The following is a 26,856-nucleotide window of genomic DNA, read 5'->3' as shown; positions in this document are numbered from 1 at the left end:
TTTGCTTCATTTCTCCTGCATAGAAGTCTCTATTATTTACATCTAATTTGTTCGTTTTTTTTCCTGCAATCACTTCCTTGTTTTTCTGGACTGTAACCACTGCCTGAATTTCCTTTTTGTTCTACTAGGTATACATTGCTGTCTGATTCATTATCTCTTAGTGGCACTTACTTTGCTGTGGAGTGTATAGAGTTTCCATATATCTTGATGTTTTAAATGGCATGTATGATGTCATATAGTATAAGTTTTATACTTAGATACATGAAGTTTTCCAACTGTATCCTGTCAGTCTTTTCTAGAAGCTCCTCAACGTATCTGAGGAACAGTAAGAACTCGGGTTCTCACTGTAAAATTTGGACATTTTAATAAAAAATGACCTTTTCTGCTGGATTGCAACTTGTTTTGGGGCTTGTCTACACTACCACCTTCCTTGAAAGGAAGAATGGTAATTAGGGTGTTGGAGGTTTACTAATGAAGTGCTGTGGTGCATAGGCGGTACTTCATTAGGCAAATTCCCACCCACGGCAACTTCGAAGTTTTAAATTTCGAAGTACTGGCACGTGTCTAGCTGCAGCTCACCCGCTGGTACTTCGAAGTGCTGGGGCAACTTCGAAGTCCCTTTTCTCCTTAAAATTTTGTTTAAAACTTCAAAGTTGCCACAGGTGGGAATTTGCTTAATGAAATACTGCCTATGCATGGCAGCACCTCATTAGTAAACTACCAACACCCTAATTACCATCCTTCCTTTGAAGGAAGGTGGTAGTGTAGAAAAGCCCTTGGGGTGGGGGCAAAATGGTCAAGTAATTTCTTTTCACCTCCACTTGCAGGAACATTCCCTTTGACACAGACAATTGTTTCAAACCTATTATAGGAAAAAAGTCAAAAATTTAGTATGATTTTGCCATGGTCTATAACCAATTGTCCTTGCAAGCAGATCTCACAACTCTGATCTGGTGAAAATGGGTGGAGAGAGCCCTACTCTGAATCTGTGCCAAAAGCATTTAGAGTCACTGGTAAAGCTGTAAAAGGAACTCTTCATTCAGGAGTCTACATTCTTCTTCATTGGGCTTTCAGCCTAAAGCAACTGTATGAAAGAGAAGATAGGTTTTAAATTTAGATTCCTCCTTTGGCAGTGATGAAGGAATCAAAATCCAAATAGCCATTTGACTACTTGGTGATCCCAAGTACGTTAGTAAGGTTGATCCTGAGGAAGTATGTCAACTTGCCAGGAGGAAAAATCTCTCTCCCTGGGGCAGGGGGGGGCACAGTGTGTCTTCCTGACCTATTGCTTCAAACTATCACTCTGAAGTAAGTTTTGATAAAAATGTGTACCTGAGAGCACATATACACTGCAAAGGCTAGTCCAGTTTACACATTTAAAAGACACACAGATATGTTTGTGAGGAATATAGGATCAGGGAACTGGGGCTGGGAGTGTTTCTGCTGTTGATGGAGAGTGGGTATGCCTTGGATTGGTGACATGGTCACTTAACATGAGTAGGGGCCAAGCCATCGGGGGAAAGAAGACAGTTTGGATTCAGAGAACAACAAGAAATTCTGTGGCATCTGATAGACTAACAGATATTTTGGAGCATAAGCTTTCATGGGCAAAGACCCACTTCATCAGATGCATGAGTGGGATGAAGTGGGTCTTTGCCCATGAAACCTTATGCTCCAAAATATCTGTTAGTCTATAGGGTACCACAGGACTTCTTGTTGTTCTTGAAGATACAGACTAACACGGCTATCTCTCTGATAGTTTGGATTCAGAGACCCTGCACCAAGAATAATTATTAGTCTCATTTTTAAAGGCTCACCACCCACGGGGCAGGAATTTTCAGATGTAGTAGGCCCTGCTGAGGGGAAATCAGAATAACTCTGGAGAACCACACAGCTGGCACTTCCTTGTACAAGTTGCACTTACGGCTTCTCCCCTCACTAGGCCCAGCTGCAGAAAGGTGAGAATGTTTAGGCCCCTGCCTATTATCCTGGTGCACTATCACAATGGGAACCAGTTTTATACCCAATCTGTTAGACGTGAGATCTTGATAGGTCAGCATGAGACACGGAAGGCAGAGGAGTTGTTTTTCAAGCAAAATCAAACTGTGCAGCCCATAGAGGAAGAGAAGAGTGAGGAAGGCAGATAAGCCGACTCGGTCCCAATATGGAAAGAAGTCATGAGAATGGAATCATCATGTTATATTGCAGCTATCTGAAAGTAGGAGGAGGGCACAGCCAGTCACAAGTCATCATCACTTTACTGTTGTTTTTCAGACTGATCTTTAGGGTGGGGGGCTTATTTAGTCACTGAAAATTCCCTTTCACTGTCTCCCTTCCTTTTCTGTGAGCACATTCAGTTTACTAATACTGGTTGTCCTTCTGCATAATAAAAGGATGGTCAAGAGAAGTTTTCTTAGCCCAGTCTCTGCTCTGTGACAGCAGAGCTGAGACTTCCAGCTTGCCTTTAATTCTAAAATCTCATGCTTCAAGCTTCAGCCAGTCATCTGCAGAGGTCAGGATGGGATCACATCCTCCTCTCCTCTTGCCCACATATTCAGCTCCAATTTTGTCTCTTTCCTCTGTGGTACCAGGGGTATCAGTGTCCCTTGGTCCCTCCTATATTCTGCTGGTGACGTGTACTAACATACGCACATGCTGGATTCTATGACCTAAGATTGGGTGTTGGGTTTAGGTACTGGGTGGTGTTGGTGTTGGGTGCAGGTGCTGGGTGGTGTTGGTGGCCTGTGTTATATAGGAGGTCACACTAAATGATCTGGTGGTCCCTCCTGGACTTAAAATCCATGACTTCACAAGGACAACACAGGAGAAAAGTAATTTCTCTGCTCTACTCTGCGCTGATTAGGCCTCAACTAGAGTATTATATCCAGTTCTAGGTGCCACATTTCAGGAAAGCTATAGGTAAATTAGGGTCAGTCCAAAGAAGAGCAACAAAAATGATTAAATGTCTGGAAAACATGATCTATGATGGGAGGTTGAGAAAACTGGGATTAGTCTGGAAAAGAGAAGGCTAAGTTGGGACGTGATAATCGCTTTCATCTATCTAAACGGTTGTTACAAGGAGGAGAGAAAAAAAATTATTCTCCCTAACCTCTGATGACAGGGCAAGAAGCAATGGGCCAAAATTCTGGCAAGGAAGGTTGAGGTTAGACATGAGGAAAACCACCTAGCTCTCAGGGTGGCTAAGTATTAGAATATATTGTCGAGGAAGATTGTGGAATCTCCGTCACTGGAGATTTTTAAGAGCAGGTTAGATAAACATCTGTCAGGGGTGATGTAGATTCTGCTTGGTCCTTTCACAAGTTCAGGAAACTGGACTAGATGACCTCTCAAGCTTCCTTCCAGTTCTTTGAATCTGTGACATCATTACTCCAGAAAAGCTCTCTCAGAAATAACAATTTACATAAGCAATCCTTCATGCTTTTTAATGAAACCTTTCACAGTCTTACATATAAGCAGTTTTTTTTTCTGACATGCTCCTTTTCCCCTCCCCCTGTCACCTAGAGAGTAATAAAATTAAGTAGGATAATTGCAAGCTTTTCTGCTTTCCATCACGTTGTAATTTACTATGTTCTATTTCTTTTTTCATGACAGCATAAGCCTTGGTGTTCAGATTAACGGTATCAGGATTGTCAAACATCAGTCAGTGGTAACTAGTACAAAGCCAATATGGTATCACAGCACAGAGTACATGCACACCTCCTCCCACAACACACATGCGCACACGCATGCACACATGCACTCACGCACACACACACAGGGTACACAAAGTGTCACTAATGGAATAAAAGCATTCTGAAAGTTACACACTCCTCAAAGAATCTGGGATTGACAAGGGTGACAGAGTTTCAGTCTTTAGCAAGTACACTTGGGTGGAGATGGGGGAACTATTGATTCTGACAGAGACTTCACCCACTTGTGAGAGAGGGTTTTCATGAAAATGAAAAGTCAAGTTAAATTTTCTGGGATGTCTTCCATTGTCTGCGGGCTCTGGCCCTTCCCTTATCTCTGTTTCTCTCTGGGGCTAGTGCTAGTCTTTGCTGATTCCCAGAATCTGTAAAGCTGTGAAACTTTAACTGTATTTTTGCAAGGAAAACTTACCTGTCTGGTAATGGGAATCTTGCATAGATAGATTTTGGCCAGATTTGCCATTTCCTAATGCATAGGCCAGGGATTTTGGTTCAAGCCTAACATCCCTGATCTTTCTGAGCCAGTGACAGGATATCAGTAGAATGCTAGAAGCAAGATTCTGTCTGTTGATATAATTAAGCATACAGTGGACTTTCTAGGATCTGTCAGCAGATATTGTGTTTGCTAACCTTTTACAATTACACTATTCTGAGCCACTTCAGCCCAAATGTACCTTTAAATGGGTCATAAGAACTAAAGCACTGTGTTATTTACATTAACAGTGTCAACCTACTCTCACTATCTCATTTAATTTGATACATCTTCAGTATAATGGATAAAAGCATGCTACCCATGGAGGGATGTACAGTCTTAATATACATTGATTCTTCATAATTAGAGCAAGGAAATAAGAGAGATTTAGAAAGGAGATGTAACTGTCAGAGTGAGACAGACAAACACAGCTGGAGAATGCTGAAGAGAAATACAAGAACATGTATTGATCGTACATTCTCTCTCAGTCACCGTGTTATGCTGACTGGTATTTGGAGAACTTCAGTTATTTATTGTGGGAACCACATATATTTACTGGCTTGTATTTTGTGCAGTCTTATGTATAAATAATGCTTCAGCCTCATATCTGCTTCATGAGTAAATATGAAATTGCAGAAATACCAAGTGTTTAACTTACTATTTAAATGAGACACTGTATCAGATGACTAGAGGATAGCTAATAAAAAAAAAACATTTTTGAAAAAGTACCAGAAGTGATCCTCCTAATTATGGAGTGGAATGTCTAGTTTCAGTACTAGGCAAATTGGCTGAAACAATAGTAAAGAACAAAATTATCAGGCCTATAGAGTAACACAATATACAGTATTGGTGAAAGAGTCAACATGAAAGGGAAATGACCAATTTATTAGAATTCTCTCAGGGTGTTAAAAGCATGTGGTCAAGAAGGCTTCAGTGGACATAGTGTACTTGGACTTTCAAAATGCTTTTGACAGAAGTAGAAAGCACTGAAGGATCTTAAGCAGACTAGAGACGGAAAAGAAGGAAGGTCCTCTCACACATCAGTAACTAGTTAAAAGAGAAGAAATAAGGATTGTGCAGATGCAGTGTAGTGGAGATTCCCTGTGGAAAGTGTGTGGAAAGTTAAGATTTGGAAAGAGGGGAAATCGTCAAGAGGATCTTTCCTACACAATAAGGATTACCCAAAGAATCTGCATAGGAACCAGTTCTTTTCAACATATTCATATATGACCTGGAAAAATCATTCCACAGATACAGGGGTCATTTTAGTAGTATTGTACCCCTAAATTCTGTCTCACTTGCACCTTATTCTTTCATTTTCTATCTTTGCTCTTGCTTTTATGATTCCTCCTCCTTTCTGCCTTCTCTCTCTCTTAAGCCTTACTTGCTTTTTACTTTTTTTCCCTTCAGACCTCTTGTTTCTGCTCCCTGATTCTTCACCTCACATAAACATTTGATAATTACGCTTGCCTTACAGTTGTTCCTGAAGCAATTGGCATACCGTAGTAATAAATGTAATACAAATTACCAGATATGCAGATAGATAAAAAGTTATTGTGCCAGTGTAATAATTTTGGTAGAGTGTGTCAAAATTTCACATCTCCCCACAGCCATCGTTGATTCATGATTCTACTGTTAGAACAAATGCCAGACATCAGAGTGAAAAATCTGTCTCTTCTATACTTCCTGCAGCTATTTTTTCTAGAGAACATGGTGCTAAAAGTAAGTTTAGCAAACCCCTTTTGGTGTTCTGTAAGATCCACTGTGTGGAAAGTCAACAAGAAGGCCTGTGGCACCTTATAAACTAACAGATATTTTGGAGCATAAGCTTTCGGGGACAAAGACCCGCTTCATCAGATGCAATGGAGTGGAGATTCCCTGTGAAAAGTGTGTGGAAAGTTAAGATTTGGAAAGAGGGGAAACCTGCAAGAGGATCTTTCTTATACAATGTGGGAGAAACATTGCTTTGAACTGCCAATATCCTCAAAACCATTGATTCCTAGGAGGCACAAGCTGTTCTACAAAGTACTGAACACAGCAGATGCAGCTTCTCCAGCTTGTTTTAAGCATTGTTTGTGTTAGATGGGGGAAACAGTGTTTTGAGGCTATATTCACAAAGACAAGAATACCGCAGTTTTTCCTGTTTTCTGACTGTAGCACACAACAGCGTACTCTCCTGAGGACTAGAATACTTTAGGTTAACTGAAGCATTTGGCTCAACACAGAGGTACTTGAATGAAATATAATTGTCTGTGGTACGTAGGAGGTCAGACTAGATCATCCAGTGGTCCCTTCTGGCATCAAACTCTGTGAAACTATGAAACTAATATTTCCCTTTTCTAGATCCCTTTCCAGCTGAATGTTCACTGAGAGGGGAAATGAGAAGCCAGGTGACTTTAGCAATAGCTTTTTCTGACAGATGTAGGAGCCAGCAACAGAAATCAGGTCTTCTGGGGCCAAATCTGAGGCTTTAACAGGACTTTCCTTCCAGCCTAACACACCAACTGCCTAAGTCAAATGATAAATTGAGCATGTAGGGAATGTGACGTAACTGTCTATTGTCTTTTCCCTTTCATCTTTTGAGTTTTCCTGTCACTATTATTACTAGGGTCAGAATGTTGATCCACCAATGGTGGCAATGGCACGCTACCACCTCAGACTCTTAACCCCACAGCCTTCCTGAGATGGCGATAAGACAAGTGCAAGGTCAAGAGACAATTTCCTGTATCTGTGCTTAATTAAAAAAAAAAAAAAAAGAAAGAAAGAAAAGAAAAGAAAAGGGCTGATCTGACTGAATGGATGTGTCAGTCTGTGTTTATTTTCTCCATGCTGGTGGAAGCCTGAAGTACACATTAAGAGACTGAAGGAATGTGAGACTCCTTAAGTAAAAGAAAAGTATTATTCCATTGTGACAGATTTAGGCACAACTTATAACTGCACTGATGGCTGCAGCTGAGAGACAAGTTGCCATTCCATTCACTTGCCATGTGCTCAACTTCCGTCTCTTTGCTCCTTCTTCCAGTCCTTTGTGTGCTGCAGGTCTTGACTCCTTCAGATATGATTTTGGTGGAGGGGAAAGTTCCTGTCTTCTGGGCAGGGACTTTGTTCCAGTCCCTTCACACTGTTCCTTCCATATAGAGATGATGGGTTTTGCTTGGTTGAGAAGTTTGCCCTTTTTCTTACCCACTCAATAACTGAGTTGGTGCTTCCAGGAGTTGAATTCTTGGTGGCCTCCCCTGCATCTGCTTTACAGATATAGACTCCCCATGCATCAGGCCACGACACCATTTGGCCCCATTGCCTCGGTCTGGACAGAGGGACAGCCAGTCAGATTTCAGTAGTATCACAATTTGCAATTATAAATTGCAATTTGTCCCACCTGCCCTTTTGACTATGGGGGGATGGCTGGGTCAAATGTCAGTGGCACTGCAATACTCAAAGGGCAGCCGTACTCATTTAGGACAGGTCTGCTTAAAACTGGTTGGGCCATGCCCTGTCTGGCTCAGCAGCCTATGGAACTTACAGCAGATCTAAGAACTTGGGAGGCATTCGCCCCAACAGGCCCTTTCATAAGCAACACTGCTTCCAAAACCTCACTCTCAGCTGGGAATTTACAGCTACTCTGTGCTACTATAAGACCAATGATGTCAGGAATGTCGAACTCTGCTACTTCTCAGTGTTTACCTATTAGTTTTCTCTTCTTCATGCTCTATTGCTTGGCCTGTTCCCTACAAAAGGTCTGGCTGATAGGGTGAGGGAAAGGATGGAAAAGGGAAAGGGATTTACAAATGACTGAAAGTTAATTCTCAGCACAGCCACATTTAATCCTTGCACACTAGGAACTGGGCATTGTGAACTCTAACATGTCAAAGGCTCAGCATTTTCGGTAGTACAGAAAACTAAGAGGTACTCAAAACTAAAAAGTACTCAGTTTAGTGGCTAAGGAATTGCTAGTTGCTGTGGCATCTTTCTCCCTAATAAAAGAGAACTGGATGCCTATGTGATTCCAGTATACAATAGAGGTATTTGCATAAGAGTTTATGGATAAACTCACTCATCCTTGCTTTACTAGCTCCATTTTTATTTGACCTTCTGAGCACCCAAACTGGATTTTGCTTTTGCTTGTGGGAATCTGTCTCCCAACTTGAGCTTTAAGTTTGTCTTGCATTGTTACATAGTTTTCTGCGAGGTGCATTGCGTTGTTCTCTGAAACAGTAGTAGGTACCAAAAAGATGACTGCAAGTGGAATAATAATGTCACTAATCTCTCTCTCCATATGACCTGTTGCAGTTTCTCAAAGTGTTTTTCCTGGTTATGAATTATTTCAATTGGTCTGAATTTATATGATTAAAAACAAGACACTTGTATTGTGTATTCCCCCAGAGTGTTTCTTTATAAATGTATGCTTGGAAAGACGTTATTTTGCACCAGTATTTAGTGAACAAACAGGGCATATCTGCACTGCAGTTTGGAGCATGTTTCCCAGTTTAGGTAAACAGACTCACACTAACTTCACTTGAGCCAGCATGCTAAACATAACAGGGTAGCTGTGGGTAGTAAAGATGGCAGCTCAGGCTAACTGCCAACACTACCCGGACCCCTGAGAACATGCTCAACTAGCCTGAGCTACCACCATGTGTGTTACCCCAGCTACAGTTTTAGCATGCTGTTTCTGCTTGAGCCTAGACCATGCCTGTGTACTCTAGCTGGGAAGTATGCTCCCCACTGCAGGGCACTTCCTTTGCTATTGCACAAAGAAAGGTGAAAAAACATGTAGTAACAGTACTTGGTCATTGATGGCTGTGACGAGGTGAGTTACCTGTCCAGTGCAGGGTGAGTGTACCCTGTCTTTTAACTCACTGTCTGCCTCTAGCAGCAACGAAGGGTCCTGTGGCACCTTATAGACTAACAGAAAAGTTAAGAGCATGAGCTTTCGTGAGTTAACTCACTTCTTCAGATGCTTCAGACCAGCATCTGAAGAAGTGAGTTAACTCACGAAAGCTCATGCTCTAAACTTTTCTGTTAGTCTATAAGTTGCCACAGGACCCTTCGTTGCTGCTACAGATCCAGACTAACATGGCTACCCCTCTGATACTTGTCTGCCTCTAGGCAGTCAGGTCTTAACATTTAAATCCACTGATTGGCTCTTTACTATAGGGCTGGCTAGCTTAGGAATCAGTCTCTGTAGCAGTACTCTGGCTTCCAAGGTAGTATGGCCTAATGGGCAGAGTTGATAGTTTTCTCCTCGTACAAAGGACAGTTAAGCATACTGGTCAAAGTCAATAAAGTTCAGCCATCTGTGAGGGAGTTGGTGGCCAGGATAGACAGCTGCAGGCCCCCCTGCTTCCAGTATTTTGGCGCTTACAGTTTTAGTTGGAGTTGGAAAGTTCAAATGAGAAGACAAACAGAATAAAAAAATAACTGTAAAATATGTAACCAGTCTTGTCCCAATCTCATACAAGGCGGTGCAGATGAGAGTTTTGGGCAAAGATTCAAGTCAGGATCTGCTTTCCTGGATCTATGTATCTTACACATGAGTACCAAATAAGAATATATTTTACATATTGGACTTACACAATCATATGTTGTCTCATTAACTAATATGGACATCTTAGTGAATAGTTCATATAAAGCAAATAAGCAGTCCTGTAGCACCTTAGAAACTAACAAAACTATTTGGTCATGAGTTTTCATGGGTAGGACCCACTTTCTCAGATAATTGGATCAAAGTGTCATGCAGTTCATAAACACAAAACATATAGTAAAATGATGTCTTTGTATGTGACACTGACACACCTATGTGTGTTCCACACAGGCAGATTATCTGGGCAAACTTTTGTTATGTAGTAGGAACTGTAGGAGCTATTAAATTGCAAATAATAATAATCCAGCTGTTTTGACCAGTGGGCAAATAATCCTGCACTTCACTACTTCTACATTGTAGAAAGCACAGTATTTTGGTGTAGAGCCAGAGTAAGAAGAAAACTGTAGTAGCTGCTGCTTCAAAACTTTGCATGTTATTTGTGTATTTTGCAGCACATCACTCTCTCTCTCTCTCTCTCTCTGCATTAAACCTGGGTTATGAGCATTTCAGCTTGCAAAATGTAGAGAAGATGAATGATTACTGTTAGATAAGTGTACTTAAATTATGTATCAGAATAAAAGTGACTCTTAAAAGTTATTAATAAACAAGATAAAAATCTGAAATTAGTTTGAAAACAAGAGGAAAGAAGTTTGCTTCCATTTCCCTTGGGGCCAAGTTGGAATGAAAACTTCCTCCTGGTAACACATGAGACAATCCATTTTTCCATCTTGGCATTTCCTCTGTCCCTCAGCAGAAAGTCTGTTGAAATTTCTGCCATTTGTGGAAAGAAGAACAGTGATTTGTAACATGAATCATAAAGCTTTCTGGGATAATGTGTTGCAAATGATTTAAAAGTAACAATTTACAAAGTACATACTGTACAGAACAATCTTTCCCAGCTTGGGGGTGGAGGATAGAAAGAATTAGATGACCTGTTTATCCTTTTTCAGTTTAATTTTTATGATTCTATTGACTGTAATTGTTAATTGGAAATTGAAATGTTACAAGTAGCTCAGTTTTACGTAAATATCTGCCAATATAGCCAAATAATACAGAGATTTATACCTGTACTTGAAACCTAATTCACGGTGTTAGATTTACATACACTTGACAGGCTCCTGAGGGAAATGTACTTCTGAGTTTCAGTGATTACTTAGGTCATGGGGGTGCTGATCTTAGGGCTGCTCTTTTTCGTTTAAGCTGGCAGTCATGTCAGTGTTTGGCTCCATTCCAGAAGCATACCTTGGCTGCAGTTAGAAAACTATGCATACATGTTTTTTATTATTGGTCATGAGCAGAAGGTCCCAAATAATTACTATAAGGGAGTGGATATATGAAATATATAGCTGAAAATTTTGTGTACACTGAATAAGATAAGGAAATGCTTTTCAGAACCACCCCCCACCCATATAGGGCCCCAAAGTATGCCAGTGTAGAGGAGGATATGAAAGCATATGTGGTTACTTAATTGCTTCATTTGTAAAACCCCACAGAGGACTTAGTGGAGACTGGGAGGGGGTAGGTTTGCTTCTGGGTATATGTTTGTGGGCAAGGAGTAAGATGAATGGAGGAAGTTATCAGAAGGTAGATGAGGGAGTGGGAGCTGAGGAGATGAAGAGAAAGAGGAGCTAACATTCATGGCACCAAGTGAGAAAAGAGAAAAAGAGAGTGAAACAAAGAGCAGCAGGAGGAAAAGGGATAATTTTGTTATACATTTACGTCAGATTTTGTGTTGTAATCTTTTCACTGTGTAGGATTATAAGAACTCAGGACAAGTTTGAAAAATCCCTATTGGAACCTGTATTTATAGCCACTCAGAGGAAGTGCTACAATTCTCTCTGTGCAACTTAGAAATAGATTTGTCTGGTTCTGTCTTCTATTCACCTCCTTTAAATAACTGAGAGTTTGGAAAGGCCTGGGTCAAAGTGAGAGAGGAGTCAGTGCTCATGTTCTACAGCAGAATGTCTTGTTTCTTCTTTAGTTTTGTTTTAAAAAAAAAACATCCTCAATGATTTTAAAGGCACTGAATGCTTCCCATTGAAAAACATCCCATCTGGGTTTTTCAAAACTATTTGTCAAGTTTACGTTCCTGTTGATATGACACCGGGTCTGGCACTCTGGCTGGATCCTGAGCTCCAGCAATGTGCTGCAATTGTAACTGGCTCCTCCACAAATGGGACTGAAATACAAAAACAAGCAAAAAGGAAAACATGTTACTTAAATTCCATCTGATCGATCACTCTTGTGAATTGCAGCTCAAAATGGGCATGGTTGACATAGTGAAAAGACATTTCAGTGCAGTTTATATAGCAATATTCATGTAGCAAACGTATTTGTTTAGTGTTTTTAGATGTACTCTTCTTGTACTTTCTTCACCCTTCTTACCCCTTATTAAAGAAAAGATCCCTTACATCTCTACACTTCCCATCCTACATGTTGTTATTCTATTTGGGATACCCTCAGCTCTGCTTAAAAAGCTAGTCAAGTCCAGGTGGGTTCTTTCCTCTAGTCATTGCATATTCTGGCCATGAATTATCTGTGATCTCAGAGTGCACATCAGAAATGTTCTCTTATCAGAAGGTATGCTAGGGTATTTGTGGCCTGTTGTGGGATCACAGAATTAAAATAGCCCCTGTAAGCCCTAGTCATCTGGCATAAACCGTCTACAGTTCTTTAACCGCAATGTAGCTGTACTCTCAGTCCTTAGCCTGACTGCTGAGGCCACCAGTTTAGGAAGTAGTTTTATGAAGCTGACATTTGTATACTTGAACTGACACCACCAATTAAATCTTCATAAAGATCAAGGGCCTGATCCCCAAAGACTTCAATGGAATTTGGATAGGACATGACATTGCACATTGGAATAGCCAACAATTTGAATCCCTGACAAACAGAAAAAGGCTCACACTGGCAACAAGGAGGATGAAGATTCTAGATCTCGTTACCAATCTTCTTAAAAAGAAAACAAGCACCAAATATTAAAAAAGTCTCTAGAATTCAGCATTTTTGTGAAAAACATGCTTCCTCTAGGAGCTGAGCCTTCAGCTGTTTTTTTTTTCCAATCAATTTAGCACATTCTGCTGTTTATCACTCAACACAAAGGAAGTAAGGGCCTTTCTTAAGGTGTGAGTTTGCAGTGATATGAATGTAATTCACATTTACATGCATATTCTGAGAAGCCAATAGTACAGAACCAAGCAATGCTGTCTTTTTGTAAGGGTATGGTATTCCTGTAGTGCCTCATTTAGTCTGTGTCTACACTAGCCCAAAACTTCGAAATGGCCATGCAAATGGCCATTGCGAAGTTTACTAATGAAGCGCTGAAATGCATATTCAACGCCTCATTAGAATGCCGGCAGCTGCAGCACTTCAAAATTGATGCGGCTCGTCCAGACAGGACTCCTTTTTGAAAGGACTCCGCCAACTTCGAAATCCCCTTATTCCTAACTGTTAATCTGCTGTTAGGAATAAGGGGATTTCGAAGTTGGCGGGGTCCTTTCAAAAAGGAGCCCCGTCTGGACGAGCCATGTCAATTTCGAAGTGCTGCGGCTGCTGGCATTGTAATGAGGTGCTGAATATGTATTTCAGCGCTTCATTAGTAAACTTCGAAATGGCCATTTGCATGGCCATTTCGAAGTTTTGGGCTAGTGTAGACATAGTCATAGGATTACTTAGGTATAGGTAACTTTCATAAAAGAGGACAAACCTGAGAGGGAGTATACCTGTATCAGCATCTACCAACTCATGTTGTATTAATATATTACTTATAAGCTGTGTCTACACGTGCACGCTACTTCGAAGTAGCGGCACCAACTTCGAAATAGCGCCCGTCGCGGCTACACGCGTCGGGCGCTATTTTGAAGTTAACTTCGACGTTAGGCAGCGAGATGTTGAAGTCGCTAACCTCATGAGGGGATCGGAATAGCGCCCTACTTCGACGTTCAACGTCGAAGTAGGGACAGTGTAGACGATCCGCGTCCCGCAACGTCGAAATTGCTGGGTCCTCCATGGCGGCCATCAGCTGGGGGGTTGAGAGATGCTCTCTCTCCAGCCCCTGCAGGGCTCTATGGTCACCGTGGGCAGCAGCCCTTAGCCCAGGGCTTCTGGCTGCTTCTGCGGCAGCTGGGGATCTATGCTGCAGGCACAGGGTCTGCAACCAGTTGTCAGCTCTGTGTATCTTGTGTTGTTTAGTGCAACTGTGTCTGGGAGGGGCCCTTTAAGGGAGCGGCTTGCTGTTGAGTCCGCCCTGTGACCCTGTCTGCAGCTGTGCCTGGCACCCTTATTTCGATGTGTGCTACTTTGGCGTGTAGACGTACCCTCGCAGCGCCTATTTCGATGTGGTGCCGCGCAACGTCGAAGTTGAACATCGACGTTGCCAGCCCTGGAGGACGTGTAGACATTATTCATCGAAATAGCCTATTTCGATGTTGCTACATCGAAATAAGCTATTTCGATGTTGGCTTCACGTGTAGACGTAGCCATATAGTGCATATATATAGTACAGTTGTAGTAACAGTTATAGTAACTAAAACTGTCTGTGATCTTCTGTTTGCTGATGACTATATGTTGTTGGCTCATTCAATGAAGGATGCACAGGAGCTTTTTTATCACTTGGTTACTTCTGATCACCACTTGGGACTCACTGTGAGCCTCAAGAAGACAGAAGTTATGCTCAGCCTGTTTGTCGAGAGCCCAGCATTCCAGTGATCACTGCTGCTGGTACAGTCCTGAAGGCTATTGACAAATTCTGCCACCTTGGAAGTGTACTGTCCTCTAGCATAAATTTGGATCATGACATATCTGCTCAGTTAGCCAAAGCCTTTGGAAAACTGACTTAAGGCCTATGAAATGACCGTGGTATTAAACTACATACCAAGAAGTTTATCAGGCAGTTGTTCTGAATATCCTGCTGTATGAATCAGAGTCATGGACAATATATCACCACCATATTTTGACTCTCAATCAGTTCCACATGCACTGTCTGAGGAAAAGTGAACTGGTAGGACAAAATTCCTAACAGAGGTTCTTAAGCTGTGTGATGTTATGGGCAAGGAAGCAATGCTTATGAACAAACAGTTTTGCTGGATTGGTCATGTTATGAGGATGATACACAGGTACCAAAGACACTCTTTTATGGCCAGCTTGTTCATGGAAAGCGCTCTGTGGGTAGTCCATATAAGTGCTATAAAGACATCTTAAAGGCCAACATGAGTTCATGCAACATACCTCCCAATGATCAGACAAATATAGTTCAGGACAGATTGTTTTGGAGGCACACCAGTGTATAGGCTCACAAATGCTTTGAGAGTCAGTGTATCCAGGCACTACAGGAAAAGTGTAGAATCTAAAAAGAAAGTACAATGCCTGAAGTTGGCAGATTTTTATGTGACATTTGTAATCCACTCTGCCAATCAAGGACTGGTTTAGTCGCTCATCAATGATGTCATAGAAGATGAGATCCATTGATCAATGGCTCAGTCCAAAGCCGCGTCTACACGTGCACGCTACTTCGAAGTAGCGGCACGAACTTTGAAATAGCGCACGTCACGGCTACACGTGTTGGGTGCTATTTCGAAGTTAACATCGACGTTAGGCGGCGAGACGTCGAAGTCGCTAACCCCATGAGGGGATGGGAATAGCACCCTACTTCGACGTTCAACGTCGAAGTAGGGAACGTGTAGTCGTTGCGCGTCCCGCAACATCAAAATTGTGGGGTCCTACATGGTGGCCATCAGCTGAGGGGTTGAGAGACGCTCTCTCCAGCCCCTGAGCTCCAATGGTGGCTGTGTGGAGCGGCCCCTTAAAGCTCCCCGCCCGCTCCCTTCCTGTGCAGGAAGCTGAGACAACGTGCAGGCGGCAGCCCAGACACGCGGCCAGCCTGCACGTCCCTCAGCCAGCTAGAGACACCCACCCAGCTGCAATGGCCATGCGGCAGCCCCCCCAGCACCCCCAGGGGACCCCCCCAAGGGTAGCCAGGGCTCCCAGCCCAGCAGCCAGGCGGGGAAGCGGCAGCGGGGCCCCTCCTGGATGGAGGCCGAGCTTCAGGACCTGCTGGGGCTCTGGAGCGAGGAGGAGGTGCTCCAGGTAATGGGGAGCAAGAGGCGGAACATGGATGCGTTCGCTTGGCTGGCCGAGGGCCTGGCCGTCCGGGGTCACCCTGCCCGCACTCCGGATCATGTCCGGAGTAAAGTGAAGGAGCTGCAGCAGGGTTACACCCGGGCCCAGGATGCGGCCGGCCAATCTGGGGCCGCCCCCGTCACTTGCCCCTTTTACAAGGAGCTCAGGGACATCCTGGGCCCCCGGCACACCTCCTCCCCTCCGGCCACTCTTGATACCTCGGTCGAGGAGCCCCAGCAGGCCCCGGAGGCGGAGTCCGCCCCGGAGGCAAGCCCCGCACCCCGGGGGCCCCGCCAGGAGCCCATCCCCAGGGCACCGGAGGAGGAGGAGGACAAGAGGGACTCCTCCTCCAGTGACGCCGGCCTCAACATCATCCTCCCATCCAGGAGCTCCAGCCGGGCATCTGCCCCCCAAGTGTCCCCCGACCGTGGTAGTGGACCGTCAGGTATGTACCCCCCCCGGTGCACACCCCTGGGGTTGAGGGGTGGGGGTAATAGATATGACCAGGGCCCTCCACATGCCCAGATGACCATGGCCCCAAGGACAGGAGTGGCATGTCCCTCAGAAGAGTGCATCAGCCCCTGCCCCCCCAGCATGACAGTGCCATGCCCCATCCCCAGGGCTGGGGGGAGCAGAACCTCTACGTTCCCCCGGGGGGAGGGGGTGGGACACCTAGCAGCAGCAGCAGCAGCAGCAGCAGCATGTGATGGAGTGGGGGGAGTGCAAATGCGAGACTCAGGCTAGATATGAGAAACAAGCTGAATAGCTGCCAGTGGCTAAGGATGATCCTGGGGCTACAACTGGCAGGTAACACCTCTGCCCTGAACAAAGAGGAGGGAGGAGCCGAGCTGGGTTTGAATCGGGGGCGGCAGTTAGAGGCTAGGGGAAGGGAGAGGTTGAAGGCAGCCAGCCTGAGCAGGGGGAAAGCTACACCCCAGAGGGGCCCCCCTCAGGGTCTTCTCCCCAGGACGGGTTGGAAGGACCATCTCTGACTGCTGTACTGTCGCTTCTGGGAGAAATTGGGCATCTGTTGCCTAATAAACCTCCTGTCGTACCTGCTGAGTGAGAGTCACTCCTGCCAGCGGACGGGGTGCAGTGCAGGGGGACCCCAGAACCCCATCACAGCAGCATCTCCCGGGGACAGGGGTGGGGAACCTGCAGCAGAGGGGTGGGGGGACAAGGGCACGGCTCAGGGCCCACACTAACGCCTGTCTCCACTCTTCTTCCCCCCATCCTGTGTTCCGCAGCTGCACCATCGGAAGGACTGGAGAGTGCCGGTGAGGCATCAGTGGTCCCGGAAAGCCCTCCGGGGCCATCACTCCAGGCCAGCCCCTCGGCGGCGGACCGACCAGCCCCACGGCGGGGAAGACGGCGGACCCAGCACCAGCAGCCGACGGCGACGGACCCTCAGCTGCTGGCCCTCCACCGTCGGCAGCTGGAGGTTGCCAAGCAGCGGCTGCGGGTGGAGGAACGCCGCCTCCAGCTGCAGGAGCGGGCGCTGGCCTGGTGTCAGGAGGCATGGGGGGCCTACATGCGGACCCTCAACTGCATCGCGGACTCCCTGGCCCCCCAGGCCGCGCCGGCCGCCGCAGCGCCCACCCTGCCTGCTCCACCTGCTGCTCCACCCGCTGCTCCACCCGCTGCGCCATCCGCCGTCGCATTGCCACCCACCACCGAGGGCCATTCCGCCGAGGGGGACCTGGGGCCAGCTGACACTCGCTGGCCATATCTCCCAGTCCTCCCGGCCCCCAGCCAGCCCTGGCCAGGGCTGCGGCCGAGGCGGGGATCCCGGCTGCCCACCCCCAGCGCTGGACTGTAGAGGCGTGGGGCCCAGGACGTGGCCCCCCTCCTCCCTTTGTATATATTCCCCCCAGTTTATTGTTATTTTGTTGTAAATAGTTTGTATATTTGACCCGTTACTATGCTGATCCTTAACCCCCCATGTAAATAGTTCTCCCCTTCCTTGTCTTCCCCTTTCATGTTATCCCTATTTTTACAATGTATATATATTTATCAGTTAGATTTCCCCTGTACATAGTTTGTCTTGTTCATAATAATAATAATAATAATAATAATAATAATAATGAGTTCCAGTAAAGATGTTTGAGTTGACAAACAACTGTCTGCTTTTATTTTTACAAGAAAAGTCGGGGTTGCGTTCTTGGGTGCTCTGTGGTGTGGGCGTAGGGGCAGGGAGTGTTGTGGAGGATGGGGGGAGGGTGCAGTAGGGGGGGCCTGCCAGCTTTCACCCCGCGGCCTCGTCGAACTGGGCCCGCAGAGCCTCCCGGACCCGGGTCCCTTCGGGGTCCACCTGGCGACTGGGGGCAGCGGGTGGCTGCACATCGGCCCTGCCAGCCTCCACAGCCCAGCCCTGAAAGAAGGCCTCCCCCTCGCTCTCCACCAGGTTGTGTAGGGCGCTGCACGTGCCCACAATCTGGGGGATGTTGGTGGGGCCCGCATCAAGGCGGGTGCGGAGACACCTCCAGTGCCCTTTGAGGCAGCCAAATGTGCGCTCCACCACCTGGCGCGTGTGGTTCAGGCGCTGGTTGAAGCGCTCCTGGCTGGCAGACAGATGGCCCGTGTACGGGTGCATGAGCCAGGGCCGGAGGGGGTATGCCGCATCTGCGATGACGCAGAGGGGCATGGTGGTGTCCCCCACAGGAATCTCCCGCTGGGGGATGTAGGTCCCCGCCTCCAGCCGGCGGCACAGGCCCGAGTTCCGGAATACCCGGGCATCGTGGGTGCTGCCAGGCCAGTCCACATAAATGTTCAGGAAACGGCCCCGGCTGTCCACCAAGGCCTGGAGGACCACTGAGTGATAGCCCTTCTGGTTTATGTAGCGTCCTCCACTGTGTTGCGGGGCGCGGATGGGGATGTGAGTCCCATCCAGAGCCCCGAAGCAATTGGGGAAGCCCAGGGTGGCAAAGGCTGCGATGGCGGCATCCGGGTCCCCAAGCCTCACGAGTCTGTGGAGGAGCAGGGCGTTGATGGCGCAGACGACCTGCAGGGGAAGCAGATGGGAGAGCACCAATGAGGGGTGTGCAGGGTGTGTGTGGCCCTCCCCTGCCAGGGCCCCCCTCCCATCCCTCCCCTCCCCTGCCATGGCTGCTTCCCCCTCCCCCCGTGGGTCCTCTTACCTCCATGAGGACAGCCCCGACGGTGGCCTTGCTGACGCCAAACTGCTGTCCCACGGATCGGTAGCTGTCTGGAGTGGCCAGCTTCCAGACAGCGATGCCGACCCGTTTCTCCATGCTGAGGGCACGCCGCATGGCGGTGTCCTGGTGCCTCAGTGCGGGGGTGAGCCACTGGCATAGCTCCAGAAATGTCTGCTGGCTCATGTGAAAGTTCTGGAGCCAGCGGTCGTCGTCCCACTGTCCAAGCACCAGCCGCTCCCACCAGTCGGTGCTCGTCGGGTAGCTCCACAGCCGGCGGCGTGTGCAGCGGGGGGGGGGCGGCGGGGTGCTGCAGGGTTGGGGGTTGAGTCCTCCTCCCCTGCGGGCAGCTCCTCCTCTGTGGCAAGGAGGTGCTCAGCTGCCTCCTGCATGGCATGGAGCAGGGCAAGCACTGCTCCTGCAGGGGTGGCTGTGTGGACCGCTGGCTGCTGCTGCTGCTGCTGCGGCTGCTGGGGGTCCATGCCTGCGTCGCTCGAGGTGTGCGTGCCTATGGCTCTGCAGACCACGTGCTGTGCAGGCTGCGTGTGTCTGGGAGGGGCCCTTTTTTGGGAGCGGCTAGCTGTTGCTCTGGAAGCGCTAGTCCGCCCTGTGACCCTGCCTGCAGCTGTTCCTGGCACCCTTATTTCGATGTGTGCTACTTTGGCATGTAGACGTTCCCTCGCAGCGCCTGTTTCGATGTGGTGCTGTGCAACGTCGACGTTGAACGTCGATGTTGCCAGCCCTGGAGGACGTGTAGACGTTATTCATTGAAATAGGCTTTTCGATGTCGCTGCATCGAAATAAGCTACTTTGATGTAGCGTTCATGCGTAGACGTAGCTCAAGTGAGCAAGTCCAAGCATATAGTACATTAATACAACGGTGAGTTGATAGATACTGTTACAGATACATTCCTTCTCAGGGGTGTCCTCTTTTTCTAATGTTCAAGTAAGGTAACCCTAGCTTTGTATCTACTGGCTAAGTACTTTATGAGGTTAGAGATACATAAATATTGCTGAAATTTCTATCTACTGTAATATTTCCTCTTAGCTGCCACAGCAGCAAAGGAAAAATAAAAACACTAAATGACAAATATACTTTCAGGAGAATTTAATCCCATATTATTCTATGATTTATGAATAACGATTGCTTTGACAAGTAACAGTCTGTTTAAATCTCTCATGGAGGACAATGTCTTTGACAAATTATTTATTATCCAAAAATGACAAATACAAGTATTGCAGTACTGTAGAAGAGCAATGGCTTGGGGAAGCAATTTAAATTTCAGGTGCATTTGGAACCAAGATGACACAAACAAGCAAAGTAGAACTGAATAGAGGAAGTCCTACTTAGCCTAAGCTGTAGGGCATGGTTGTCAATGACACAATATTATTTACTAAATAGTTCATTAAGATGACATTTGCCTGTATTCTTTGGGGGAATGAGTTAGCTGAGGTAGAGTTTGACATGCACAGCCCTTGACATTTTTCTGGAAGTTCAAAGCATTGCATTTCAAGCAACCCTATATTCATTAACAATACATGGAATAGGATCTGGTCTTTGGGATAATTAACTGCAGGTTGAACCTCTCTAGTCCAGCACCCTTGGGACCTGACTGGTGCCAAACAAGAGAATTTGCCATCCCACAGGAGGTCAGTGTTGTCCAGCAGCATTACCAACACTTCCACTTCTTGCTGGGCTCTGAGAAGACATTTAGGGGGTAAGTTACAGCTAAATAACAGCACAGAACACTGAGAGCCAAGACTGGTGGATGTAAACAAACTCTGTGGGATCACAGGAAACTTGGTAACACCCATGATAAATGGTCATTCAGCTAACTAAAATCATGCTGGATTATGGGTGTTTCTGGACCATCAGCGTATAGATAAGCACCAGTGAAAACAACCCATCCAGTGATACAGTTTTTTTGAAAGGAAAGTGGACATGAAGATTTCAAGCAAAATAGCCAAACAGCTGTGTGCGTGTGAGGTGGCGGGTGGATTATTTATTTATTTAATATCACAAGAACAGCTTGGGACTGCCTGCACTCCGTAGATTGCTTGGCCAAGCAGCTTGCTTCAAATACCAAAACTGTGAGTAAAAGAAATACTGTTTTGTTGAATTCCTCAAGTAGCTATTGTATGGCTTATTAATTTAAAAAAGAAAATGTGCATGATTTAAAATAAAAACCAACCTTGTTTGATGTAATATAGGTGTTTGGTGTCTTTTTCATTAAACAAAACAGGAAAATGCTCTTTTGAAGCTATAGATGCTTTACAAAAACTTTAAGATTATAATGCAGGTTTTTTCTCTAGTCCAAACACAAGATCCATTAGAAATGGGATAACAAGGCAATTCCTGTTTGGGTAAACATAACTGAGGTTTAACCATGCAAATATACAGTCATTGTAAAAGGGCTTAGATTTCAAAATTAGTTTCGAAACATGTTTATTTCGTAGCTAGAAGTGGCTATTTGGTAGTATTTGTGGGCATGCAGCTATCACTGCAGATAAAGGACAGATTCTGATGCCTGGGTATTGAAAACAAGTTGAACCTCTCTAATCCGTCACTCTCTTACCCACCAACATCCGTGATCAGTCATGATTTTAGTTAGCCAGGCGACTACTTGTCACGTGTATGGCCATTTTCCATGTTTGTTTCCTGTACCAGTCCTGGCTTTCAGTGTTCTGTGCTGTTATTTAGCTGTAATTTACCCCTAAGTATCTTCTAAGAGCCCAGTAAACAGTGGAAGAGTTGGTAATGCTGCCAGACAATATTGACCTACCATAGTCTGGACAATTCTCTTGTTTGGCCCCACTCAGGTTCCAAAGCAGCTGAACTGGAGAGGTTCAACCTGCAGTACTTAACTCAGGAAAGTGTCCCATTAAAATCAATGGCTTGTTGAATAGGTTATGAATAAATACAACTGTAAGATGTGCAAAGCATGAGATGATTTTCTAACTGGAGGTTTATTTGTCATAATGACCCTTAGTTGAGGCACTGGCCTATGATTGAAAGACCTACATCAACTCTCAGCTTTGCCAATGAATGCCTGTCATTCACTTTCTCACTCTTCCCCAGTGCTCCACCTATAAAAGGGAGCTATTAGCACTATTTCATTTCACAGGGCGTAAAGACATACATTAAAAACTATTGTAATGGAGGCCATATACCAACCTAAGATAAGACTAAACTGTTCAGGACAGTTCTTGGGGATGAATCATGAGTTCTTGGGGCAGGAACAGAGTCTGTTGCCCTGGGTGCTATATTTACATTGTGGGAGGGCACGTGCCTCATCCCTCAGCAGGCTTTTGTTCATTTTTGCCCTGCTGATTTGCATGGCCTTTTTTTTTTAATTTGGCTTGGCGGGTGCTGAAAACTCTTTCTACTCTAATGGCAAAACACCTTGGTCTGGCCCTGTGCAAAGACCAAATCTTCCTCTTTAGTTGAGTATCATCCTGCACAGGATAGTACTTTCAGTAAGTGCGAGAGTTCAAAAAAATGAATGTATGCTCTTGGAAAACACTAAAATCTTATTATTAAAGTGTTAAATTGAAACAATATTTTAGCAGTCAGAAGCTGAAATGTCTTTTTTTAAATGCATATTTAAATGAGTCATAGTTAAACTTTTAGCTTCATATTCCTGATTTAATGGCAAATATTTCTTAGGGGCTCTTAGTTCTTTCCTGTTCCTTTTGAAGAAGTAGGAAGATATTAGGCTGCACTATTAATGGATATTTTAATATGTTTCTTGGGGAGAATTAATGATTTCTTCACAGATGCTGAAAAGGAGAAATTATTTGGCTAATTACATTCTGCCTACCAAAAATTCCTGGTACGCATTCAGTTTGATAAAATACTCCTTATTTATTCTCCTAAACCAAGGTGTAGTATTGATGTGCACTGTTTAACAGGCACTCCACTTCACCAAAGAGGTGGCTACATTTCAATGGCTAGGGGAATGTGATTCCTATATAGATTAAAATTGGATTACATAGTAATGATCATTCTGTATGAAAGACACAGTAAAAATGGAAATAATTACTGTGACTGTGTTAGCATTGCAGAAGAGGTGGGTTGCTGACAAATAGACCAATGGAGCCTTTGACGTGTAGTGCTACTCTGAACAGGCATTCTATAAAAGTACAATTATGGGGGCTCCATGGCCATGTCACACTGACTTCCAGTTTCAACGTTGGTCTTTTTATAAGTAAAAGGTATCATTTCTTGTTGCCAGCTGTAGTGGCTGCACCTGTAATCTCTCCTGTAGGCACTTTTTCCAAGTGACAGGCCTCTACCTGCACTCTTCCAATGAGGCTACACCCACCGAACCACACCCCATTCCCAGCGTATTGTCAGAGTTACAGGCTGAGTGGTGTCTTAGCCAGTCCCTTTGCAGCTCCTTTCAAGAGTATCCCTCAGATGACAGGTTCTGCTACTGTCACTGCTCTCTGGGTGGTATCCCATCCTTCTGCCACTCTCAGGCTATTAACCAGGGTGTCAGCCTCCTTCTTTCCAAATGTGTTACAATGGTAGCAGGCCCAACTGTGTTGGACACCTGTAAACATTTCCCTCTGGCAGTTTGTGGCCAGAGGTTGATTAAAGTGACTCAGTAACAGAAAGTTTTGCTTATTTATCTGAAAGTACATAGCAGGCAGAGAGAAGTGCTCAAACAACAGGTCTAAAGGTATCTGGGCTCACCTAAAATTTGTCCTTGCCTTGCAAGTTTTGGTAGTTATATAAGCCCAGCTAACTTCATCACCGGGCTGAAGAAGCCACACTATTCCCCTGCCCTTCTCTCTCTCTCTGGTGAATGTTCATCCATTGAGCAGTTGCTGCCTGCTCAAGCCTCCTCTCTGTCTGGGTCAGGGTCTTTAATGTTTTAATGTCCCTTTGTTCATAGGTTCAGAAATGGGAAAAATTAACCTGCTCGCATGCTTGGAGACAGTGTGGGCCTTTCCCAACTGTATCCATAAGGACAATATTCTCTCTGGTGATAACTGATCTTGGTCATTGTATGATTTCAAGTTTGCATCCCCATGGCAGCACCCTTCGATTTAATTCCATTCAGTCAGGCAGGATTATATAAAACAGGTGAACTAAGGTGAATATGACAGTCATAAAAATAATACAGAGAATGCCTCTCATAAAGCAACTGCTTGGTCCAGCAAAACAAACAAACCCTCTTGACTCACAGGACAATAGGCAGAAAGTTGCTGCTTTATTGACTTGCCACATGCAAAGTATGTGTGGGAGGATGAAAACTTACTTTCAGAACAGGAAGTCAGGGAGGAGTGGAGCATGGCTCTATGCTGTGCCATCTTGTACAATCTTGTTAACCCTATCACGGTAACTTTATTACAGCTCCTTCATTTTGCACAACAGCCCTGCATATTTAATCTGGGATCTGAAAGTGGAGTCTTGTTCTTTTTGTTCATCAGATAATAACAGAATCACAGAATGTCATTTCTGGAAGGGGCCTCAAGAAACCATCCAATCAAGATTATCACACCTCAGAATAAAATGTTGTGGTTTTCCACAAAGTGTCCAAGAATGGTATTTTGTTTCATGTGATGTTTTCTTCTGGCAGAACTTTTCCAGGAATACTTCTCCCGTGACCCCTTTTCTTAAATGTTTTTCTCTATGACTTAATAGTTTAGTCTAGAACAGGATAATTTATTTGCATTAGGTTTGGACATCTTATTATTTATAATTTATATATTGGTTGATACCAGTTGTGCTAAAAGCTGTTCAATATACTATAAATCACTCGTTTGGTAACATGAAGATATTTGCTTTCTGAAAAAGAGAATATTTCAAATAGTCCATGTTCATTTTCACCTGCTTCATTACCTGGTTTGAACATAGCCCTGACATTTGCTGGCATCTTCACAAACAATATTCGTTTAACCTGATCAAGTCAATAATTCTATCTTTAGATTCATACATCACTGATCAATGGACGGCCTAGTGCTGATGATCCCTCCCGAGAATTGCTGGAGTTCACCTCAGCTCGCTTTATTCGACTCAGATTTCAGAGGATACGTACACTGAATGCTGATTTAATGATGTTTGCATATAAAGATCCCAGTGAAATTGACCCCATCGTTACAAGAAGGGTAAGTTCTGGGAAAAACACAGAACTGTATAATAAATGTTAAACTGTCCTTACTAATGATATGCCTGCCTTTGATCACCATAGGAAATATTGGAACAATATGACTAGCTTCTGTTAGCTGTCAAGCTCCCAGGCCGTGTCTACACTAGCTCAAATCTTCCAAATGGCCATGCAAATGGCCATTTCGAAGATTACTAATGAGGAGCTGAAATACATATTCAGCACCTCATTAGCATGCTGGCGACCACAGCTCTTCGAAATTGCTGCTTTTCACTGCCACGCAGCTCGTCCAGACAGGGGTCCTTTTCGAAAGGACCCCTCCAACTTTGAAATCCCCTTATTCTGATAGGGGACCAATAGTCAACACGTACCATAAAGGAAACATGAAAAGAACTTTGAACAGAGAGTTCAAGGGAAACCTTCAAAATGGCCATTTGCATGGCCATTTCAAAGATTTGGGCTAGTGTAGACGTAGCCCCAGTGGCAGATAAATGCCCCCCTCACCATTTTTCAGTCTTTTGTTTTCTCCTCAGCAGAAAAGAAATTTTGCTTCTATTTGTATTTTCCATTTAATGGTGTTATTAAAGTGAAGAACTAGTAGTAGGGCAGACATGAACATTTTAACATAAGATGACTCCTTTAGTGTTATAATTAATATCAGTTTTAAAACATGTTTTAGTGTATAAGAAAAGAGGGTGTGCCATGCTTTCATCTTCCATTCTGCACGGTTTCATGTTTTGTTTGGTATATTCTCATTTAGAAGATATATTCAATTTGGGAGTGAAAGCGGCAGTGTCCAATAGGAACTCAAAGATCACCACACTTGTGACTGTCGTCTTTCCCTATTCACCAGAGCCCCCCATCCCGCTCTAAATAAATGCCCTTCCCCTCCCCCAGAGCCAGGCTCTGCTAATCCCCCATTCTAATTTAATGCCAGTGACTCAAAAGAGCCACCGTCGGATCTGTTGCCACAGCCTCTGCTGGGACTGCTGCTGGGGCCATGGCTGAAGCCACCACCAGGGCACATGTGCAGAACAGGCAGACGGCACTCCTCACAGGTGGCTCTAAGAGGAGCTGCATTTAAAGGCTCCAAGAGCTGCATGCTGCTCCAGAGCCAGATTCACCACACTGCGGTATCCTGTTTGCCGCATGTGGCATGTGGCGAATGTATTGGACACTGCGGAGCTAAAGTTTCAGGACTTTGCTATGACACTGGTGCTTGTAGGAAATGTCTCAGCTGTGTGAGCACCAGTTAGCAACTTGGATGTTTCAGAGAGAGGGAAGAAACATGGAGACTACGTCTTCACCAGCCCAAATCTTCAAAATGGCCCAAAGATTACTAATGAGGTGCTGAAATGTGCTTCCCCTGGAAACATTCCGGCCGTGTCTACACCAGCCCAATTACTAATTACTATGAAATGCATATTCAGTGCCTCATTAGCTTGATGCCGGCTGCAGCTTTTTGAAATTGCTGCTTTTCGCTGCTGCGCAGCTCGTCCACATGGGGATCCTTTTTGAAAGGACCACGGGAACCTATCTGCTGATAGGAATAAGGGGATTTCGAAGTTCCCATGGTCCTTTCGAAAAGGACCCCTGTCTGGACAAGCCGCACAGCAGCAAAAATCAGCAATTTCAAAGAGCCGCTGCCGGCATCATGCTAATGAGGCGCTGAATATGCGTTTCAGTGCCTCATTAGTAATCTTCGAAA

At 45.1% G+C, this 26,856-nt stretch overlaps 1 protein-coding gene across 4 annotated transcripts in view; it reads left to right on the top strand.

Moving 5' to 3' along the window:
- Window positions 1-26,856, top strand: part of LAMA2 (laminin subunit alpha 2) — a 588,677-nt gene that overhangs the window by 199,281 nt on the left and 362,540 nt on the right. For all 4 annotated transcript variants that reach the window (XM_074990592.1, XM_074990590.1, XM_074990591.1 and 1 more), the window contains exon 5: window positions 24,970-25,149. In XM_074990592.1, the coding sequence (XP_074846693.1) occupies window positions 24,970-25,149 (180 nt within the window). The remainder of the gene's footprint in view (window positions 1-24,969; window positions 25,150-26,856) is intronic.

This window comes from Carettochelys insculpta, chromosome 3 (genome assembly GCF_033958435.1).
Source record: "Carettochelys insculpta isolate YL-2023 chromosome 3, ASM3395843v1, whole genome shotgun sequence".
Taxonomy (NCBI): domain Eukaryota; kingdom Metazoa; phylum Chordata; order Testudines; family Carettochelyidae; genus Carettochelys; species Carettochelys insculpta.
The sequence above is the reverse complement of the archived record's forward strand: the minus strand, read 5'-3'. Positions and strand labels throughout refer to the sequence as shown.